The sequence below is a fragment of the Ipomoea triloba genome, chromosome 14, assembly GCF_003576645.1.
Source record: "Ipomoea triloba cultivar NCNSP0323 chromosome 14, ASM357664v1".
NCBI lineage: Eukaryota > Viridiplantae > Streptophyta > Magnoliopsida > Solanales > Convolvulaceae > Ipomoea > Ipomoea triloba.
The window spans coordinates 3,643,963-3,664,950 of record NC_044929.1 but is presented as its reverse complement, the minus strand read 5'-3'; the positions used below and the strand labels follow the sequence as shown (position 1 = coordinate 3,664,950).

At 35.2% G+C, this 20,988-nt stretch overlaps 3 protein-coding genes and 1 non-coding gene across 8 annotated transcripts; 3 read left to right on the top strand and 1 right to left on the bottom strand.

Annotated features, from left to right (window-relative positions):
* The first annotated feature begins 2,997 nt into the window (after nt 1-2,997).
* On the top strand, nt 2,998-7,987 carry LOC116005177 (hydroxyproline O-galactosyltransferase GALT5-like). Its single transcript, XM_031245431.1, has 7 exons — nt 2,998-3,874; nt 5,157-5,389; nt 5,468-5,758; nt 5,856-5,984; nt 6,075-6,248; nt 7,064-7,171; nt 7,324-7,987. Exons 1-7 carry the CDS (start codon nt 3,064-3,066, stop codon nt 7,531-7,533), a joined length of 1,956 nt encoding a protein of 651 aa, XP_031101291.1. The 5' UTR covers nt 2,998-3,063; the 3' UTR covers nt 7,534-7,987.
* Nucleotides 7,988-10,167: 2,180 nt separating this feature from the next.
* Nucleotides 10,168-11,942, top strand: LOC116005328 (glutathione S-transferase U17-like). The gene is made up of 2 exons (XM_031245608.1): nt 10,168-10,564; nt 11,372-11,942. The coding sequence occupies exons 1-2, from the start codon at nt 10,247-10,249 to the stop codon at nt 11,735-11,737; spliced, it is 684 nt and encodes a 227-aa protein (XP_031101468.1). The 5' UTR covers nt 10,168-10,246; the 3' UTR covers nt 11,738-11,942.
* Nucleotides 11,239-11,310, top strand: TRNAY-GUA. Its single transcript has one exon. It is a non-coding gene; the product is annotated as a tRNA-Tyr (tRNA).
* Nucleotides 11,943-14,469: 2,527 nt separating the features above from the next.
* On the bottom strand, nt 14,470-17,547 carry LOC116005327 (putative late blight resistance protein homolog R1A-4). 5 transcript variants are annotated; one of them, XR_004094949.1, is made up of 2 exons: nt 15,012-17,545; nt 14,470-14,917 (listed from the first exon to the last, which is right to left on the bottom strand). XR_004094949.1 is itself a non-coding variant. In XM_031245605.1 (2 exons), the coding sequence occupies exon 1, from the start codon at nt 17,342-17,344 to the stop codon at nt 15,065-15,067; it is 2,280 nt and encodes a 759-aa protein (XP_031101465.1). In that variant the 5' UTR covers nt 17,345-17,547; the 3' UTR covers nt 14,470-14,917; nt 15,054-15,064. The 5 variants fall into 5 exon arrangements, 4 of the variants coding, with proteins under 4 accessions (XP_031101465.1, XP_031101463.1, XP_031101467.1 ...); XM_031245605.1 differs by having other exon boundaries at nt 15,054-17,547; XM_031245603.1 differs by having other exon boundaries at nt 15,022-17,545.
* Nucleotides 17,548-20,988: the final 3,441 nt, after the last annotated feature.

Here is a 20,988-nt window from a genome sequence, read left to right as displayed (position 1 = left end):
TAGTAAACATATTGCTGAATATAGAGTTGTCCAAAAATGTGTGAATGTAAAGGTTTCAAAGTGTGAATGTAGAGTATAGGAATCGTGAATGTACATTTATGATTGTGTGAATGTAGAGTTGCCCAGAAATGTGTGAATGTGGAGGTTTCAAATTGTGAATATAGAGTATAGAAATCGTGAATGTAGAGTTATGCATGTGTGAATCTGTAATAGAGTTAAGAAGTTCTAGCAACTTGTAGCCCTATAATGTGTGAATGTGAAGTTCTCAAGTTGTGAATATGGAGTATAGGACCTGTGAGTATAGAGTTTTGAATGTGTGAATGCATAACAGTGGTAATATAGTTACTAAACATATAATCTTGTAATGTGTGAACGAGTTTACAAAGTGTGAATGTAGAGTATCATATAATCCTGTAATGTGTGAATGTGGAGTTTACAAAGTGTGAATGTAGAGTATAGTGTATGTGAATGTAGACTCAGGTCCACCTTGCAAGGTGGACCTGGGTCCACGGCATAACAATTGATGGGTCAAGCCAACATTTTTTATGCCTAACCTGGAATAACATTTTCCATCAAGTCACATTACTGTGGTGCAAGTTAATAAGAGTTTTTTTTTTATGACTATTAGTGGTAGCATTAAGGTTGAAACAGAAATAATGGTTTACAGAGTATATATTGATGACATATAAGCACTTGTTGCAAAAATCCCCGCCTAGGCGCTAGGCGCTCCCATACCGAGGCGAATTGCTGCCTAGGCGTCCGCCTAGCGCCTAACTCGGCCGATTAGATCGAGTTGGCGGCCGACTGGGTCGAATTTGGCCGACTTAACGCGCCCAACTCGGCAGAATTAGCCGAGTTAACTCGAGCGAGTCGGCCTTATTAATTTTATTATTATATTTATATATATTTAAATTTATTTATTTATATAAGAGAAGTAAGAGGTATATACAATATAATATATGACATACACCCACACACATGAATTAAATTTTTTGTTTTTATAGGTCGCCGTTTAGAACCGCCTAGACCGCTAGGCGCTAGTCTACCGTCTGACTAGCGCCTAGCGCCTACTGCAACCATGCATATAAGGCTATATTAGTGTACGTAGGTACAATTATGTCACTGGTTTGATAATACCTAAAAATAAATCTTTTATATTGTTCGGAGGTTAAGTGGGAGACAACAATACAAGCAAACAACTATGGCCGGAGGTTTGCTTGATCCTATTGCTTTTGCAATCAAGGTTAGATTATAACATGAGTAATACATGTATATGATTTGTATATTTCTAACTTAATCCGTCTAAAATACATATTGAACTAGTCTAACTTGAACTGGTCTAACTTGGACTCATATTGACAACTCTATTTGGATTTCATGTTAATTAAATTAAAGAAAGTATTTCTATTCAACTAAAGTGTCTAAGTTGATAATTAGATTATTCATTTATATTTATATAATATGGGTTAAACATGCTTGATAATTGATATGATCTTTAGCGAATGTTCTTGTCTTATTTTTTTTGAGTTTGCCCAAAGATATCATTCCAGTCGACAGCCAGAGGACTAACCCTAGTCCCAATGGTTAGCACACTAAGTGGTAGGGGACTGGCCAAATGGTTAGGGACGAGGTGCTGAACCACCACTCCACCACTTATTATTATTATTATTATTATTATAACAAATAACATGTTCGTTATCAAGAAATGAATCAAACAGAATAAATATAAAATCTTAATCTTTAGCCAAACAGGAAAAAAAGAAGATAGCTTTGCGATTGTACTTTAAGCCGAAAATTAAAAAAATAAATTATTTTTCAAAAAATAGACATTTTTTCAAAAATCATTTTTAACTTTTATATCAAAATGTAAAAGTATTATAATTTTTTTCTAATAGTATTACACTTTATCTTATAAGTAAAATACTTTATTTGTATTATATTTTTTTAAGTATAAATATTACATTTTGATCTCAACTTCTTATAAAAGTTTTTGCCATTGTTTATAGTTGTCTAGCAAGTCGCAAATTTCAGTGGAATTACGGATGACGCAGCCTGATGATCTCACCTCTTATCGCCATTTTTAGCTCAACGCAATCACTTTTTCCCCTCATGATATAACACTTTTTCCCTCTGTGTTATTAAAGTGGTTGTTTTCTCCCTCTGAAATGTTAAATTAGCATTTTTACCCTTAAAAATAATTATTCATTTATTTTTCTTCTCCAACAAATTATTACTTATATATATGGATGATCACGATTCGGTTCGAACCTAACCAAACACTGTAGCAATCATACTGAAATAGTATGGACGGTTTTTGTTACGATTCAGAACCAAAAAAAATAAAATAAAATAATTGTTGAACCGTGAACCGGAACTGAACCACAGTCATATATAGTGAAAATGATCAAACACTTATTTTGATAAATCGGTACGGTTCGATTACAATTTCGATTTTGAACCGTCAATCAAAACTTATTTATTTATTTTTTTTAAATTTTATTTCTTATTTAAAAATAGTTTAAATTCAACAATTATTTTATTTTATTTTTTCGGTTCTGAATCGTAACTGTAACTACCGTCCATACTATTTAAGTTTAATTGCTACAGTGTTCGATTAGATTCGTATAGAACCGTGATCTTCCATACATATTAGTAATAATTGGTTGGAGAATAAAAGTAAATGAAATAATTATTTTTAAGGGCAAAAATATCAATTTAACATTACAGGGGGAAAACTACCACTTTTAAAATAACTGAGGGAAAAAAACTGCCACTTTAATAACACAGAGGGAAAAGTGCTATATGCACATAAGAAAAATTGTCATTTTCCCTATGTAATAATAACAATAATATATACTCCGTTACGTTCAATATTAATTATGTGCGTATGTGTGTGTATATACGTGTGTATGTATATATTGCATGGATAGATTACGTTGGATTTCATCTGAACTGATGACTAGTCCCCTTGGTTTTTAGCAAAAATTGGGGTTTGGGTCTCGATCCATTGTTAGAAGAGCCAGATTCCCTTTTTTGCTGAAAAGCCAAGAAATTGTGGGGAGAATGAAACGGGGAAAGCTCGATCCTTTGTTCTCACTGAATCGGGTAAAATCAATTCAAATGTTGATGGGTACGCTGATTCTGTACCTGATGTTAATGGGCATGGAAATACCGATAGTTTTGAGAAATGGGTTCGGGCTGGACGCGCCTAATAAGCGCGAGTACACCGAGTCTGAGAACTCGCGGCCCAGACTCAGCAATGGCGAAAAGAAATCCGAATTTCGTCCCCGGCGAAAAACGGCAGTTCCGGGTCCGATCACGCAAGAAAAAAAGATGGGATTGCGTTTGCGGCAGAGAAGAATGGGAGAAAAATCGGAAAATAAGAAAATTTCGGGTTTGGTTATCGACGAGAAATCATTCGACGGCGCGGATAAAGGCAGCGGTTTGGAGCTCCGGCGGGCCGTTAGAGACGCGTTCGTGGCCGGGAAGAAGCTACTGGCGGAGCTTGAGTCCGGGAAAGTTGGGACCGAGTTGACTCAGAATCGTAACGAGTCGTGTCCTGAGTCGGTGGCGTTGACAGGGCATGAGCTTTTGGAGAAGGGTAATACGGTGATCCCGTGTGGTCTGTGTTTAGGGTCCCACATAACGGTGGTGGGGACGCCGCGGCGGGCCCACCCGGAGTCGCAGTTCATGATGGAGCTTCTGGGATTGGAGAATGTGTATGGGGAGGATCCGCCAAGAATACTGCATTTTAATCCACGGTTGAAGGGGGATTGGAGTAAGACCCCAGTGATTGAGCAGAACACTCGTTATAGGATGCAATGGGGAATTGCCATAAGGTGTGATGGCAAATCCAATCCTGCTGAAGAAACTGGTGGGTAATTTCTTTTTGTTTTTCTTTGATATGTTAGGTTTCATCTTACACTAGATTAATTCTTAGCCCCAAGATCAGGTGATCGATTGCGCTTGTTTGGAGTGACGTGGAAACCTACATCCACTACTTGAGTTGGTGCACTTGGTAAAACACACCTTGTGACTCTAGACGACAAATGACTTAATAAGGAAAACCTGCATCCACTACATGAGGTGGTGCTCTTGGTAAAACCGACCTTATGACCTTTAGACGGAAAAGGACCTGATGAGATTCATTACTTGAGGTGCTTTACTTGGTAAAATCCGCCTTGTAATCCTAGACGGCAAAAGACCTAACGAGAGAAACCTGTATTCACTACTTGAGGTGGTGCATTTGGTAAAACCCGCCTTGTGACCTTAGACGTCAAAGGACCTGATGAGAGAAACTTGCAATCATTACTTGAGGTGGTGTACTTGGTAAAATCAGCCTTATGAGTTATGATCCTAGTCAACAAAGGACCTAACTAGAGAAACTTGCATTCACTACTTGAGGTGGTGCACTTGATAAAACCCGCCTTGTGACCTTAGACGACAAAGGACCTGACGAGAGAAACCTGCATCCACTACTTGAGGTGGTGCACTTAGTAAATCTCGATTTATGACCCTAACCAACAATGATATCACTTTAGGGCCGTCAATAGCTGATTGACTCAAACCAAGAAAGTTGGAATTCAAACTCGACCTTATAGTTACAAGTTTGTATCCTTAGCCAGCTTTCCATTGATTGCTCTTTATATTGTTTTTTTTTTTTTCATTATGTTCCCAGCTTATGCTAGACTAATTCAAACGGCAGACTAATCCTAAGCCCTAAAACCCTATCATTGTTTTTTCCATTACTTTTATATACTGCTATATTAATGCTGCTAGCTTATATGGAGTAGTCTTTGGTTTCACTTGCACAAACATGGTAAATGTTTCTGACTCTCAGATAGGCAGTTTTGCTACCTAAGATTGTGAAGTTTATATACTAATTAAGCTGTTAAGTGCTATGTAGAATTGAACATAAAACTTGATTTTGGGAAATTTGGAGGGATTGGTGTGCAATTGTTGGTGCATTTATGTGCTTTTCTTTCTAGTATTTAGCTGTTATTACACAAGTATCACTAGCTAGGACTATGGCAATCGCTCTATAGTGTGAATAGTAGGCACTTGCAATTGTTCTTTCAGACTGCTGCTCAAAGGATTTTTCCCTTAACCTCTTTTTTTTTTTGCTTTTTAATTTTGATTTTCTGTATCATATGAAGTTGATGGGCAGGTGAAATGCGAGAGGTGGATTCTTGATGACAATAGTCGCTCTGAAGAATCGAAGGTCATGTGGTGGTTAAAGCGGATTGTTAAGAGAACAAAGAAGGTTTCGCTTGACTGGCCATATCCTTTTGCGGAGAACAGGATGTTTGTGCTTACAGTTGCTGCGGGTTTTGAAGGTTTTCATATCAGCGTAGATGGGAGGCATGTTACTTCTTTTCCGTATCACCCTGTAAGTACTAAAATCTACAGTCCTTGAGAACGGTTATTTGAAACGAGTATATTCCAACTGTTTCTTATTGTCAAACAGGGCTTTACTCTTGATGACGCCACTGGTTTTTCCCTGAAGGGGGATGTTAATGTGCATTCGTTTTTTGCCGCTTCTTTGCCATCGATGCGTCCAAGTTTTGCCCCACATAGGCATTTGGAAATGTTGCCCGAGTGGCAAGCGCCACCTCTTCCTCGAGGACCTGTGGAGCTCTTCATAGGTATCCTTTCTGCTGGAAATCATTTTGCTGAGCGGATGGCAGTTAGGAAATCGTGGATGCAACACAAATCGATTAAGTCTTTGAACGTTGTGGCCCGTTTTTTTGTGGCTATGGTAAGAAGCATATACTGAATGAAGCTATTGAAAGCTGATTAACTTAATTCAATTTACCCTGACTTGTGCTTGTGGTCTTAAAATACAAAATTTTCAGCATCGAAAGAATGAAGTGAATGTGGAACTAATGAAAGAAGCGGAATTTTTTGGCGATATTGTTATCGTGCCTTACATGGATAATTATGATCTGGTGGTGTTGAAGACTGTGGCGATTTGCGAATATGCAGTGAGTGGCGATCGAGAACTCCATTTCCTGTCTTGCTAACTTCCCGTGTGCTTGTTTCCTTCGATTTCATGCGCTGTTTGTGTTTTGCAGATTCGTATAATGGCTTCGAAGTATATTATGAAGTGTGATGATGACACATTTGTGAGGATTGATGCTTTGATGAATGAAGTTAAGAAAGTTCCTCATGGTAGAAGCCTGTATGTTGGGAACATCAATTACAACCATAAGCCATTGCGGAAGGGTAAATGGGCTGTCACTTATGAGGTAAACTATTGTTGTTTTCCTAATTTGCTCTCCTCTATGATTCACTTACTTCTGGCTGTTCCTTAGATATTGTTTTAAAGTCTATCTTTAATAGATCAAGCGCTTATAGCTACGCTCGTAGCGAATGCGCAATTTTATTTCCTTATATAGGTAGGGTGCTGGACTTGACCGTTCATGTCTCTGCCCAACAATTACCTTAGTCACTTGGTGCTAGACTTGGCCTTTCACTGACATCTGCCCAAAAATTTCTCCCAGTAGACAACCCCTAAAGCTATAGCTCGTAGTGAAGACGCAACTTTATTTCCTTATATACCGTCATATTTTCGAGAGGCAGGGTGCTGGACTTGGCCTTTCAAGCCTGCCTAACAATCCTCCTAGCTTTCTGGTGCTAGATTTGACCCTTTACCAGCCTCCGTCCAACAACTCCCCCAGCAGTCTGGTGCTAGATTTGGCCCTTCATCGGCCTCTGTCCAACAACTCCTCTTAGTAGATTACGCCAAAAGCTATAGCTAGTAGCGAACGCCCAACTTTATTTTTTTATACACCGCCATATTTTTGAGAGGCAGGATGTTGGACTTGTCCCTTCAGGCCTCCGCCCAACAATCTCCTAGCCACATGGTGCTAGACTTGGCCTTTTCACTAGCATCTGCCCAACAATTCCTCCAGTAGACTACACCTAAGTAGGACTAATTAGAAAATATAGAAGAGGGAGTAATAGGCACATGTAAAAGAGAGGATAGGGAAGAGATATAAGATCAATGCTCTCTCTCCATCCATCAAAATCTCACAGTAATTTCTTTACTTTGGTATTGCAGGAATGGTCAGAAGCAGACTATCCCCCCTATGCCAATGGGCCTGGCTATATTATCTCATCTGACATTGCCCATTACATAGTCTCTAATTTTGAGCAGCATAAGTTGAGGGTATGTTATATTTTTCCTCTATCAAATCCCAGCTCCCATTTCTTCAATCTTCGTTTTCAGTCAAGAATGCACGTGGTAGATTGATTAACGAGCAATACACAAAAGAAAAGAACCGAAAAAACCCCACCATTTAACAATTACCGAACCTGCAGTTGTTCAAGATGGAAGATGTGAGCATGGGAATGTGGATACAGCAGTTCAACAATTCTCGGGAAGTGGCGTACGTGCACAGCCTGAAATTCTGTCAATTTGGGTGCGTCGAGGATTACTACACCGCACATTATCAATCCCCGAGGCAAATGATCTGCCTGTGGACAAAACTGCAAAGCGGACGAAAAGCTCATTGCTGCAACGTGAGATGACAATGGCTAATTACCACCGTCGCCATGACAGTAAACCGGCAACTTTGACAGGTGATTGAAGGGAAGTTTTGCAGCGCTGTACATATAAGTTGATCGAGCTAATTTGCACTTCAGGGCCATCCTTTACCCGGTAATTATTCGTGTTCGTTTCTTAGGTGAAAATGGTCTTGAAACTTTATATGGAAAGTGTTTTGGTAAGGTCATATGTGTAATCTAATTCCCAGAAAGTGGTTTAAGTTAGAGGTATAGGATCCAATCATAGTAGATTAGTAGAGAATGAGAATAGCATTGGTTTATGGTTAGGCAATATTCTAAGCTTTATAGTACCAGACAGGCTGCAAAAACAGGCCAGGCCAGGCTAGCATAATATCTATGTAACAATCGAGGCCTTACTGAATTCAGTTTATAATGGTCCTTTTGGTAAATAATTAGCTTATCAGTCAATTTTGGTTTATTTGACCACTATTAGTTGTTTGACTTGGTTAAAAAAATCAATATAAGTGTTTGGTTAATAAGTTTTTGTAACTCCAAAATGCTAAAATTCAAAAATATATTCAAAGCAACTTTTTTAATTAGCTTTTTGAGAAAAGAAATTATACCAAACAGTTATCAGCTAACAGCTAATTTACCAAACACCTTTATACAATCAGCTAATGTTATCAACTAATCATACCTTCTAACCTAATCAGCTAACAGCTAACAACCATTTACCAAACAGGGCCAATATCTTTTACGAGTTTGAATGCTTAATTGAAACATAAAGACCTGAATACTTAATTGAAACATAAAGACCTTTAGAAATTGCATAACATACGAACAACAATCGTGGAATGTGTCTCAACTCTCAAGTACTTCACAAAGTATGCCATGTTAACGATTAACTCATCAATACCTAGAAGGATATTAATGTAGTTTACCTAAATGGAATCAAATTAACTTATCAGTACTGAGATCCTTATGTGGCGAGCTGGTTACTTTTAAGTTTTAACCATAGTTCGAACTCATGACTTTTGGCATGAGTTTAATTAGCTCTGATACTAAATTGGAATGTGCTCTATCTCAATTAAAGTTTAAGCTAATAGTTGAATTGTATATTTATGTTTATTTATTATATGCTCAACAGACTCGACAATGCAACAAACTATGAAATGTTTTGATGATGAAATTAACACATGATTATTTTTTGATATAATAGAGGAAGCAAAATTTGAAAAATTAAACAAAATGTGGTCATGTTATTTCAATACAATTTATCATTAAGATAAAACAGGTAGCATATAGATAGATGTAAAGTGTTATGAACCTATGTACCTTGTTCTTGAGAGTTTTTGGTGTAAAGTGTTAAAAAACAGGTAGCATATAGGCAGATTAACATTGTCGCAAATACACATGTAAAGGAAAATATAAGAAACAAGAAAAATAAAGAGGAAAGCAAAATTGGTAACTTATGGAGCTATGGAAATGGTTAATACACACCTTGATGAGTCTAAAATATGTGTTTTGAATGGTCTTGATCATAGAACAAAATCAATGAAAAAAATGGAGTAAAAGCGCGTAAAGGTGAAATTTTTGTCCAATCAGACCTCTACTCAATATTTTGATAACAAATCGATGTATAAAGGTCCAATTGAAGTGATTCAAGTGGCATTGAAAATCCAAGTCAACGTAAAAAAAAAAAAAAAGCTTGAAAATAAGAACTTCTATATTGGGCTTCTTATTCTTACCCGAGAACTTTCTAGCTATGAGAATCTGACACCAATAGTTTCTTGCTGCAGCGAGATTGTGTTTATTATAAAAGAAATTATACTACTAAAGAAATTACACTACTATTTGTATGCCCGACATTCATGTTACTATTTTAAATGTGTGATCATACTTACGTTGTTTACCATCAGACATATCTAACAAACAAGAATTCATAAAGCAGTCATACACAAATCACTTTCAGTAGAAATTAGCCTTATATTGTCCAAAGATTCGCTCTTTCCAATTATGGTGGAGAAACGCTGGCAAAGCGGTCCCCCAACCACAACATTACGTTTCAGTTCACACATCACACTCACCTACTATTTGGGCGAACCAGCCAAGTGCGGGCTCTTATCACCACCGACCCTGCCGTTCTCTCATTCTCAGCTTCACGCCAAATTTTTTGAAAATATTTTATGGTACATCGTGGGGACTCAGGCACATAAAATAAATACGTTACACTCACAATAAATTTAGAGTGAGTTCATTTCAGCAATGGTCCTCCGATTATGTTAATTTTCTAAAATTAGTTCCCGACTTTTAATTTGGACAATTTAGGTCCTTGAATTTCAAATTTTTTCCAATGTTAGTCATTTCGTAAAATTGTGGTTAAGTTGAGGGCAAATGAATGACTCCGTTCATCTGTTTAGTGTATTATTACTCGTATTTCTTTTGGAGTCGAACTTGGAACCTTATAGTTTAATTGAGATGTTTTAATTATAAGGCTGACAATTTAAATCTTTGTCCCTGTCCAAGCCGTGGCAGTTAAGGACGGATTTGGACATGAAAGGGCGGGCATGTGGCCACCTCTAATTTACGTCCACATTTTTTTATTTTGTGTTTCAACTCTCGCATCATATTAACCACTCCACAATATATACACCTTCAACTCTTCAAGACTCAATTGAAGCTTAGAAAAATTTTAGCCCGCCCTTGTCTTCTTGCTTTGCTTAATTCATTCTCAGCCATGGCGTCAGAGACTGTGAAGCTCTTGGGCTTATGGGCGAGCCCATTTGTGCTCCGCGCGTGCATCGCCTTCAACATCAAGTCTGTAGCTTACGAGTTCGTGGAGGAGAATTTGGCGGCCAAGAGTGACCTTCTACTCAAATCTAATCCAGTTTACAAGAAAATCCCTGTTATCATTCACGACCAAAAACCCGTTTGCGAGTCCCTCATAATTGTCCAGTACATTGATGAGGTCTGGACTTCCGGTCCGGCTATCATGCCTGCAGATCCTTATGACCGGGCTATCCACCGCTTCTGGGCCACTTATATTGACGATAAGGTATATATCTTCATGCTAATTTCCATTTTCAGGTAATTTTATGGTTTAATTGTTACTTGTACGGTGAAGTTTGTGATCAATATGTAGGGCATTGTTGGTGTCTATATTAAATATATTATGTACCTGTAATTCTGTAAATGACCTAAAATTATCTGTCAGTTAACATATTATATGTCTATAAATAAATTGAAGCACATATAATAGGTTAATGATATAGGCATATTAATTGTTTTCAATTTATTTATAGGCAGTGTTAAATGCAGACATATATATTCTAAATGTCATTTTTTGGACAATGGTCCACTTTACGATAAATTATATTATAGATCAGGGTTTATCTTGCATTGTACTGTATACCGTGGTCTAAAATAACCTTTAGATTATGTGTTATTTTGTACATGTAACTAACCGTTTATGTGTAAATAAATTGGAGGCACATATGCTAAAGGTTTTGTGGTTGAGCAGTATTACTGTGATTTTTTAAATGAGAGGTCTCAAGTTCGAATTCCGCAGTGTGGATATTGACTTTTTGTGCTTCTGTAAGTTGCGAAAGTATGACACACACTATTAACCACACATAAATTGTGTTAATTAGAGTAACATAATAACTACAAACACACACTATTAACTATAGACAAATAAATAATAAAAATACTGACATTAAATATCAAATTGGGTTCATATCTCAGTGGTAGAGCATTTGACTGTAGATCAAGAGGTCACTGGTTTGAACCCCGTTGGGCCCTCTTTTTCAGACCCATAAATTGTGTTGTTTTATGATGGGAATTGTTAATTTTTGTGGTACAGTGGTACCCAAAACTGCGTACCATAGCAGCTGCTGAGGATGAGGAAGCCAGAAAGGCAGCCATAGGCGAGGTTGAAGAAGGCTTGGGGGTTTTGGAGGGTGCCTTCCAAAGCTGCAGCAAAGGGAAGAACTTCTTTGGCGGAGACAAAATAGGGTTCTTGGACATTGCACTGGGATGCTTAGTGGGATGGATAAGGGTCATCGAGGCATTTAACAGCATTAACTTGCTGGATGAAGCAAAGGTTCCTGGTTTGGCCAATTGGGCACAAGATTTCATCGCTGATGATGCCGTGAAGGATGTGATGCCTTCAACTGAGAAACTAGCCGAGTTTGCAAAGACGCTCTTCACCCATATGAAACCCCAATAATCTTAAAAGACCCTTAATTGATTGCTTGAGAATTGAGATGTATAGTAGTCTGCTACTCTGTTGCTCATTCAACTATGTATCTTGAGATCTCCTACTTATTGTTCTGCTTCTGCAAATTTGCTGCTTAGCAAATCAACTTTAGGTCTTTAAATTTTGAATATCATAATGTTAAATAAGTCACACCTGTGTGATACCATTTTACCAATCTTAATGCATGAGATCGAACCGGTCGAATTTAAAATAATTATATTACTTATTATTTATGAAGAAATCATAATACGTATTATAGAAAATTTAATATCATTTTAAAATAAATAAATTGTTATTTATAATAGATATTATAATATTTATATGTAAGATTGTGATATTATTTATGGTAAAACTGATTGTTACTTATGATAAATATATTGTATTATTTATAATATAAAATTTAATCAAAATACAAAACATAAAAAATATTAAAAGTTAAATAACAAAAAAATATAAATTTTACAGATTATGAAAATATTAAATTAAATAATATTAACCAAAAAATCTATTAAATATTAAAATTTATTAAAAATAAATAAAATAGAATATTAAAATAAATAAAATATTAAATTTTACAAAAATAGTAAAATAAATAGGATATAAAAAGTAAAATATTAAATAAATAAATATTAATATTAAAATTAAAAAATTATATTATTGACAGACATAGTAGCCAAACACCTTGTGCTAAGATTAAAGGTCACAAGATCGAACTCCAGTGATGGGATATTGACTTTTTCGACTATAACAAATAGAGAAAGTTATAACATATACTACATTATGATAGAATCAATAGTACGTACTAAAACAACGTAGTATTAAGATTTACATAATATATGATAAATAAAATATTAAAATTTACATCATTTTAAAATAAACAAAATATTTACAAAGTAGTAAACTAAATAGGATATTACACTATAAAAATATTCAAATAAGCATAATATTAAAAATGAATAGGATATAAAATAAAAATAATAAAAAAAATGCAAGAAAATGAATTTCAAGGCTCCTTATTTGTAATGTTTAATGCTCAACTTTGAACACTATATAGTATGGCTAATTAATTGACCAAAATTTATGTTAAATTTTATATTATATTTTTTAATGCACTCTGAAAATGTTAATAGTATATGTTCAATGATTATGCCAGTTTTTATTGGGATGTGGCTCAAACTTAAGACTTTCTTTATTGAAATTAATGAGTAAGTTAAAAGAATAATAGATAGTTTAAATATATTAATTATTTATAGTTGGAATTAAGAAAGTCAAAGGCTTTGTGGTTGAGTGACATAATTATGACTTTTCAAATGAGAGGTTTCATGTTCGAACCCCAGTGTTGGGGTATTGGCTCTATGTACCTTTAGTAGGGAAACCAATCACACCTCACACCTCAATTTCCACCTAGAAGTTGCTTTCTTGGGCATCGTCCTCACCTAAGTGCACCCTTATGTATACACACTTTTTTTTGCTTATATATAAATTCCTGGCGTTTCTCATGTTTTAACACAAATTTTAATTTATATTAGGTACAAAATCAATACTACCTTTTTTTTTTAGAGATAAAAACTTAATTCATTAAATCACGAGTAAAGACAGTTTACAAGGAAAATAGGAGGAACATCAAGTCATTCCTCACAACCTGACACAGAAAAGACCTCCCTAGTAACAGTATGGACGGCACAATTCGCAGATCGTTTGACAAAACGAAATTCGACATCATTAATCATCGATGCCATCCAATTCTTTAATATAATATCATCAACTAAAAGGCCAAAAGTAGAGCTAAAAGAAGAAGATGAAATAGCATAAAAACCAGTATGAGAATCCATCTCAACATCGACACTACCCATGCCAGTGTCCTTAAGCCAACTCAGAGCCTCCCTCAAACTGATAGCCTCAGCTTCTTTGACACTATATATTCCATCCAACGGAACATTTTTTGCTGCCAACAATTTTCCTTCATCATCACGCAAAATCTATCCTAACCCCATTTCATTGTTGTTCAAGTCCAAAGATGCATCGTAGCATTGCTCTTTTGATCCAGGATATTTGCATGCTTCCAATTTTCCAGAAAGTTAAATGCTTTGCGCAACATCACATGCAAGTCAAAAACAATCCCATTCCATACATATTTATTTCTACTACACCAAATACCCCAACAAAATCAATACTTTTAAAATACAGAATTGCTTAACATGAGACATAGAAACGCATAACACAAGACACATGTACATATATGCTTTATATTTATTTTAGTTCAAGTACAAAATCAATAAATTAATCTTAAGCTACAAAATTGCATAACATAAGACACAAAAGCACATAAACAAAACACAAAAACGATATCATATTTACTTTATTTCAGGTACAAAATTGCATAACATGAGACAAAAAAACGTATAAAACAAGATACATACGCATACTTTACATTATTAAAAAAATTATAACGTGAATTGAACAACAAACTGTCACTATCAAAATTAAAATTCAAAACTACGTCGTTTAGAATCAGAGTCCACAATGCATAGTGGACACTGGTCCATCGTATAACGATTGAAAAATTTTGTTACCTAACCCAATTTTTTTTTAGGCATATCAGGTATGTAAGCCCATCGATTTTGGGGTAAGATGAATATCTCTACAGGTATGTAAATAATATTACATTGTGTAATCATAACTAATAATTTAATAAACATGTATTAAATTTTATCAAATAATAATAATACCATTTGTGATTCAATACTCAACAATCCATACAAAATCACCACATAAAACTTGCATAAAAGCAACAATCATGAATCATCAAAATAAAACTAAGACGGTCCCTTTACTTATCCCGAAGCACTCCCACCTTTCAAGGGAAGAATTTCTCAGCTCAAAATTAAATCACAATTTGCTAAGAGAAAAGGAAAAGTAACACGCAATGCAAAACCAAAACAAAGATGTAAATTTTCTAACCTTAAATCACAACAAAATTTACAGAGCTTAGGATTTGTTTTGGGAGAGTAGGTGGCTGGGGATCGAAGCTAAGAGGTATGTATGGGTGAGTGCTTCGGTTGATTTGATGGTGAGTCATCAAAGCTACCTTCAAAGTGGTAGAAGAACATGTGATGTGATGCTCAGCTTGTTGTTTCCACTCTCTTCAATCTGTGTTGAAATAAGAAATAGTGTTAGACTAATTAACAATCCAGATGTATATGGAGTATAGAAGATAGTGCATATATAGAGTAGAGCAACGTAACTGCCGAGACCTTGTGGTCTAGTGGTATCCGGTTGCACTCACATATCAAGAAACTAACTCATCATATGAATATTTTCTTCGCGGACCTCGAGCTGGCCATCTCCATCATTTTGAATTTTCTTTGCAGACTCTAAAACACCATCACTACAAAGCCATTCCAAGTGAATTAGCTTAAGGGATGGACATCCAGAAAGGCTCTCGTAAGGGAGTGATTCCAAGAGAGGGGAATTCTTTAGCACCAGGCACTCAAGGCTTGGGAAAGTGAAATCGCTGTCTTTCCATCTACAAAGCATTTGATCTTGGAAGACTAACACTTTCAATTTTGGAAACCCCTCTTCAACTTGTTCCCACTCGGTCTCTGAATTATCAAAGGCATACCGTTTTAGTTGGAGAACTTCGAGGTTAGGTAGCCTTCCAAGGATGGTCATCGTGCACCCCCATTTCATCCAAGTGTCAGTAAATTTCAACTCCTTGAGCTTCGGTGGAAAATCATATGGTTTTGGAATGTACTTTGACAATTGGTATCCAACAAACTCAATGTCTTCGAGTTGTTCCAAATGGCTTAAACTATTGAGCAAGTTAATAGGATGCATATTGTATCCGCCCTTGGGCTCTTCATATCTTACCCCCAATTTCTTTATATTCGGAATCCTCACCATCAACGCTCCATTGTTGCAACATAAGTCACTTAACCAGAAAAGCCTTGTCAGATTCTCCAATTTCAAATTCTCTTCTTTATTTTTAAAATGAATTGATCGATTCAGAATGCAAAGCTCCATTAATTGTGGTGTCTTTGGAAGGGTTGAGTATACTACAACAGAAATTGCACTACGCAAAATCAAAGTTTGTAGATTTTTCAAGCTGCTTAAAATCGACAAGGAACCACGCAATGTACGAATGTACAAAGCTAGATACCTCAACTGACTTAAGTTATTTATCCAAAGAGATGAAGGAAAATTGGGAAAACAAATTTGAAAGAGGTCAAGTACTTGAATTGATGTTGCTGTGAACAAGTAATTGCTAAGGATCGGACTTCCTTCACGCCAACTGCCTATATATTTAGATGGAAACATAGCAAGAAAGGAATGACATTTCTGGAGTGTCCTATGCTCAAAACCTAAACGATTAATATTAGAAACTGATTGTAGGTGTAGGCTTACCCAAAAATTGCCATTTTCTTTGGAGGATTGTCCAACTTGAAACTTGTAATTGCTATTTTCTTGACTTATTCCTTTGGAGGACGATCCAATTTGAAACTTGTCATCAATAACATGCAATATATTTTTACCTTTAGCTAGTCTCAAGCACATCTCATGTGTAAGGTCATGAATCTTACACGTCCTTATTCTTCCACACCATCCTCTTTCTTCCACCAAAATTAAATTTCTATCAATAAGATCCTGCAACTTTTGCCATGCCACTTCTTCTTTATTGTTAGCCACCAAAGCCTCATCTTCTACAAATCCCTGAGCGATCCAATATGTAACTAATCTTTGAGCTGGAATCTTATAATCTTCTGGAAATACTCCTAAATATAAGAAGCAAGTCTTCAAATTTTCAGGCAAGTGATTGTAACTCAACAAAAGTATTTTCTCACAATTTTGCTCCTCATATAAAGTTGATGATAATGCTACATCTCTGGCAACATTTTCCCAATCCTCCACCTTCATTTCAGCCTTGGATAGAATCCCAGCAATCACCATAATTGAGAGTGGTAATCCTTTGCATTTCATCACAATATCTCTCCCAATTTTCTCAAATTCAATAGAAGGAGGACAAGATTCTTTTGCAAATACTTTTTTGCAAAATAGATCCCAACTTTCTTCTTTGCTTAGGGTAGGCATGCTAAATGGGAGACCACCAGAACTAGCATGAGTAGCCACATTTGTGAGTCGAGTTGTCAACAATACTCGACTCCCATTTCTCTTTTCTGATGGGAAGCATATCTTCAAATCATCCCAAACTTGTGTACTCCATACATCATCTATTGCAATTAGATACCTCTTGCCCAGCAACAATTTGCGAACTTTATCCTTGAGTTCGAAGGTTCCTGCACAGTGTTCTTCTGTTGGAGAAGAAGCGTCAATTGATTGGAGGAGCACTCGGAGCAAATCATCCAAGGAGTAAGATTGAGACACAGTAATCCATGCTTGAATATCAAAATGACGCTTGATGTCTTTATCTTCATAAACCTTTTCTGTCAAAGTCGTCTTGCCAATACCTCCCATTCCTGTGATGGAGATGACTTCTCTTTCTTTTGACGAGTTGGTGAGCTTGTCCTTAATTTCTTCCAATGCATTGTTGTTACCCACCATGAACACTTGTTGAGGCATTGCGCGCAGCAGAAGCACCCTGATTACGAGAAGTAGTGGAAGTTGTTTTCGTGGCTATTGAGATGAAGGGAGAGTAATTGAAGAATGAAGCTCAGTTCAGCTCTCCCAGTACGTGTTTCTTACTTGTTATTTTTCGATCTAGATCAGATCTCCATTATTGATGATGGCCAAGCTGCTAAGTATATTACTTGGCCGGCCGGCCTGGGTCCACACGGTTAGGAAGCTAATAAGCAATTACGGAATATTTTAGTATTTTACGTTTCAAAATGCTTAAACCGTGTGGACCCTAGGTCTGCTCACCTCCATCATCTTCAATTTTGTTTGATGACATGCGTTGTTTACTTTAGATGTAATTATAATTTAATTACAACACAATGCTTGGACAATTTAAATTATAGTGTATGTTTGATTGAAAAGAATTGTAATTTTCTCATTTTGTTGAATTGTAATTTATATCTTCCACAATGTAATTCAATGGAAAAAAGAAAAGGGAAAAAAAAGATTTTTTTATACCTTTGATTATTATTAGTATTATATTGATGATGGCCAAGCTGCACACTATTTCTTTTTCGATCTAGATCTGCGAATTGAGATTAATTTTTTGTGGAGGGTGTTGGTAAGTGGAGTATTGAGAAGAGAGCTTTTGTCTTTTGTTGGGAGTGGTGTGTTGTGGCTTTGGCTTTTGTGTAGGAATCTTTTGTTTGGTAACATTTTGTGTCAACCACCTTGTTTTGTCTTTTGTATTTTGTTCCTTCGCATCTGTTTGTAAGTTACTTCTGTGTTATGTTTTTTATCTCGTTTCTTTGACGAGTTTTTCCCTATCGTTTTGTTGACGATGTTCGTATGGAGTGCAAAAAGATAAAAATATCATGGCTTATGTAGAACTCATTATGGGCGAAGTAAATGACAATAAAAAAGAAAGTCTCTTATTTCAAAAAAAAAAGAAAAAGAAAGTCTATTCTGAACAATGATATGCAGTTCAGTTCAGTCGGTAGGTTGTTCACCGATAAACCGGTCAAAGACACAATATCGAATGTGTATCTTCAACAGAGAATATTGTCAATGGACGTACATAAGAATGGAAATGAAGACGTACTCAGGTAGCGTCCAAGACTTTCCATCTAGAGATAGGCTTGTCTACATTTGGCCAGATCATCAAAGATTTGATAGAAGCCTTAAGTTCCTCTTTAAGGATCACAACTTTCAATTTGTAAAATAGTCTGCAAATCAAAGTTTTATTAGTTCAGCTAGAATACTTGTTTTTATGTCAGATTGTATGGAATGACTTTTCATTCCATTGAACATTGTTGTAAATATTTTTAATGATTATAAGTGCAATTTACCTTTTAAAAAAAGATGGACAAACCCATCTTTCCAACTATTTTCAAATTTCATGGGTATATTTTAAAAATTAAAAATTTTGAACTTAAAATTTCATTCTCTCACTTAGAGAAATTCAAATACAGTTAACCCTAATTAAAATGTTAGTAGATTCGCTCAATATAATATTTCAAAATGATTACTTGTAAACTATTTTTAAAAAAAGTTCCAACGCTAAGTTCCAAAATTCCTGTTAACTACTATGTAGTGTGACGACACTTCGTTACCAGTAGTTATACCGTGGACCATGAGTTATGGCTAATACTGTAATTGTGTTGAACGGGAACTGCAGTTGTGCCGAACAGAAGTCGTTTTATCCGTCTGGAACTGCAGTTGTGTTGAACGGATACTGCAGTTTTGTTAAACGGATGAACGACCTCTGTTTCGCGCAAGTGCAGTTTCCTTTCAACACAACTGCAGTATCCGTTCAACACAACTACAGTATCAACCATGACCATGATCCACAATATAATTTGCGCTTCATTACCATTTCAAATTGGTAGTGACAGGATCGAACCCGATGGTGAGGCCAATAATTCTTTGGACCAAAAAATATTGAGAAATTAAAGAATAGATATTAGTATATTACTTTGTTAAGAATTATGAGTGTTTAAAAAAAATTAAATTTCCCTTCAAAAAAAAAATTAAATTTCTATTCTTCCGACACATCAATTTGTTAACAAACTTTCAAAAACAATAATCAACAAAATTTAAAAATAAAATTTGAGAAACTTATGTTGAACGACTACAATCAATAATCAACAAATTTCGAATCGTTTTTTTTTTTTTGGTTTTTATTTCGAATCGTTTTTAAAACCATAAAAAAAGTCTCAAATAATAGGGGATGTAAATAATATTACATTGTATAATCCCCATAACTAATAGGCTATGTTTGGCAAACCTAGCTGAAAAGGTAGCTGAAAACTGAAAAGCTATAAGCTCGAAGCTGAAATATGAAGAGTTGTTAAGCTAGCTATTATGCTTAAACGTGTTTGATAAAATTAGCTTTCTGATAAACTGATAAATGTAAAAAGACTAAAAAGGACATTTTCATATAATTTAAATAGTTTTAAATTTAAATAAGTTTGTTTGTATATTAAAATATAAAAAATAATGAAATCAATATATTTTAATAAAATATAAAGTAAGAACATATATTTGAAAATATATAAAGTAAAATAAAAGGCAAAAACTTGTGTGAAACCGTCTCACCGTGAGACGGGTCGTGTCATGAGGTAAATGTAACACTTATACGCACAAATGTCATACTTATATGTTCAAATGTAATACTAATTAGGAATAAAAATTTTGTTACTTATAAGGGTAAATGTAATACTTTTATGGGAAAATATAATACTTTTACATTTCGATTTAAAAGTATTACATTTTTCCTCAAAAGTATTATATTTTCCCTTATAAGTAAGAAAAATTGTCAACATTACTTATTATGAAAAATGTAACACTTTTTTCTCTTATAAGTAACAAAAATTGTATTTCGAGCCTAATTAGTATTATATTTGAGCATATAAGTATAACATTTGCACATATAAGTGTGACATTTGCATGGTGCTCCGACCCGACCCGACCCGTCTCACGAATAAGGATCCGTGAGACGATCTCACACAAGTGTGACCCAAAATAAAATGTTTATAATTCATAAGATTAGTTCATACAAAAATTAATGTTCAAACACAAATGTCAAATTGAAATTAAAACCAAACATATTGAAGAGAAAATTAAAGACCAAAAGAGTTTTAATTAGGAGGGGTAAAGGATATCATTTATTTAAAATAATAAGGATAAAGATGGAAAAATGTTAAAAAGCTACTGGGGGTGTTTGGTTATTGGCTTATAAGCCAAATTTTAGCTTATTTGACCAAGTTTAGCTTTTTGACCAACTAATAAGCTATTTTGAAGTGTATGGTAAATGGCTTATTGGTCTTGGCTTATTGGGCCAATAAGCTGAAAATTGAAAAGCTAATGAATGTAGCTTTTTGTATCAGCTGGTTTGGAACAATGGGTATATTGACTATTTTATCCTTTAAAATCAATGGGATTTACTTTTAAATGGGTAGTGTGTTTGTTATTTTATAATAATAATAATAATAATACCCTTAAATGTCATTTTACATTCAATCAGCTACTAGTAAACAGTTAATTTACCAAACAGTTTTTTATAACCAGCTAATACAACCAGCTGGTCAAACCAGTTAACGCAATCAACCATGAACTACTAGCTAAACCAACCAGCTATCAGCTATAAG

Bases quoted from the DNA above. Each gene is read 5' to 3' on its own strand.
- LOC116005328 (XM_031245608.1), top strand. From the start codon at position 10,247: ATGGCGTCAGAGACTGTGAAGCTCTTGGGCTTATGGGCGAGCCCATTT. The intron at 10,565-11,371 runs GTATATATCTTC...TTTGTGGTACAG, and splicing joins CCACTTATATTGACGATAAG to TGGTACCCAAAACTGCGTAC.
- LOC116005177 (XM_031245431.1), top strand. From the start codon at position 3,064: ATGAAACGGGGAAAGCTCGATCCTTTGTTCTCACTGAATCGGGTAAAA. The intron at 5,390-5,467 runs GTAAGTACTAAA...ATTGTCAAACAG, and splicing joins CTTCTTTTCCGTATCACCCT to GGCTTTACTCTTGATGACGC. The intron at 5,985-6,074 runs GTGAGTGGCGAT...TGTGTTTTGCAG, and splicing joins TGGCGATTTGCGAATATGCA to ATTCGTATAATGGCTTCGAA.
- LOC116005327 (XM_031245605.1), bottom strand. From the start codon at position 17,344: ATGCCTCAACAAGTGTTCATGGTGGGTAACAACAATGCATTGGAAGAA.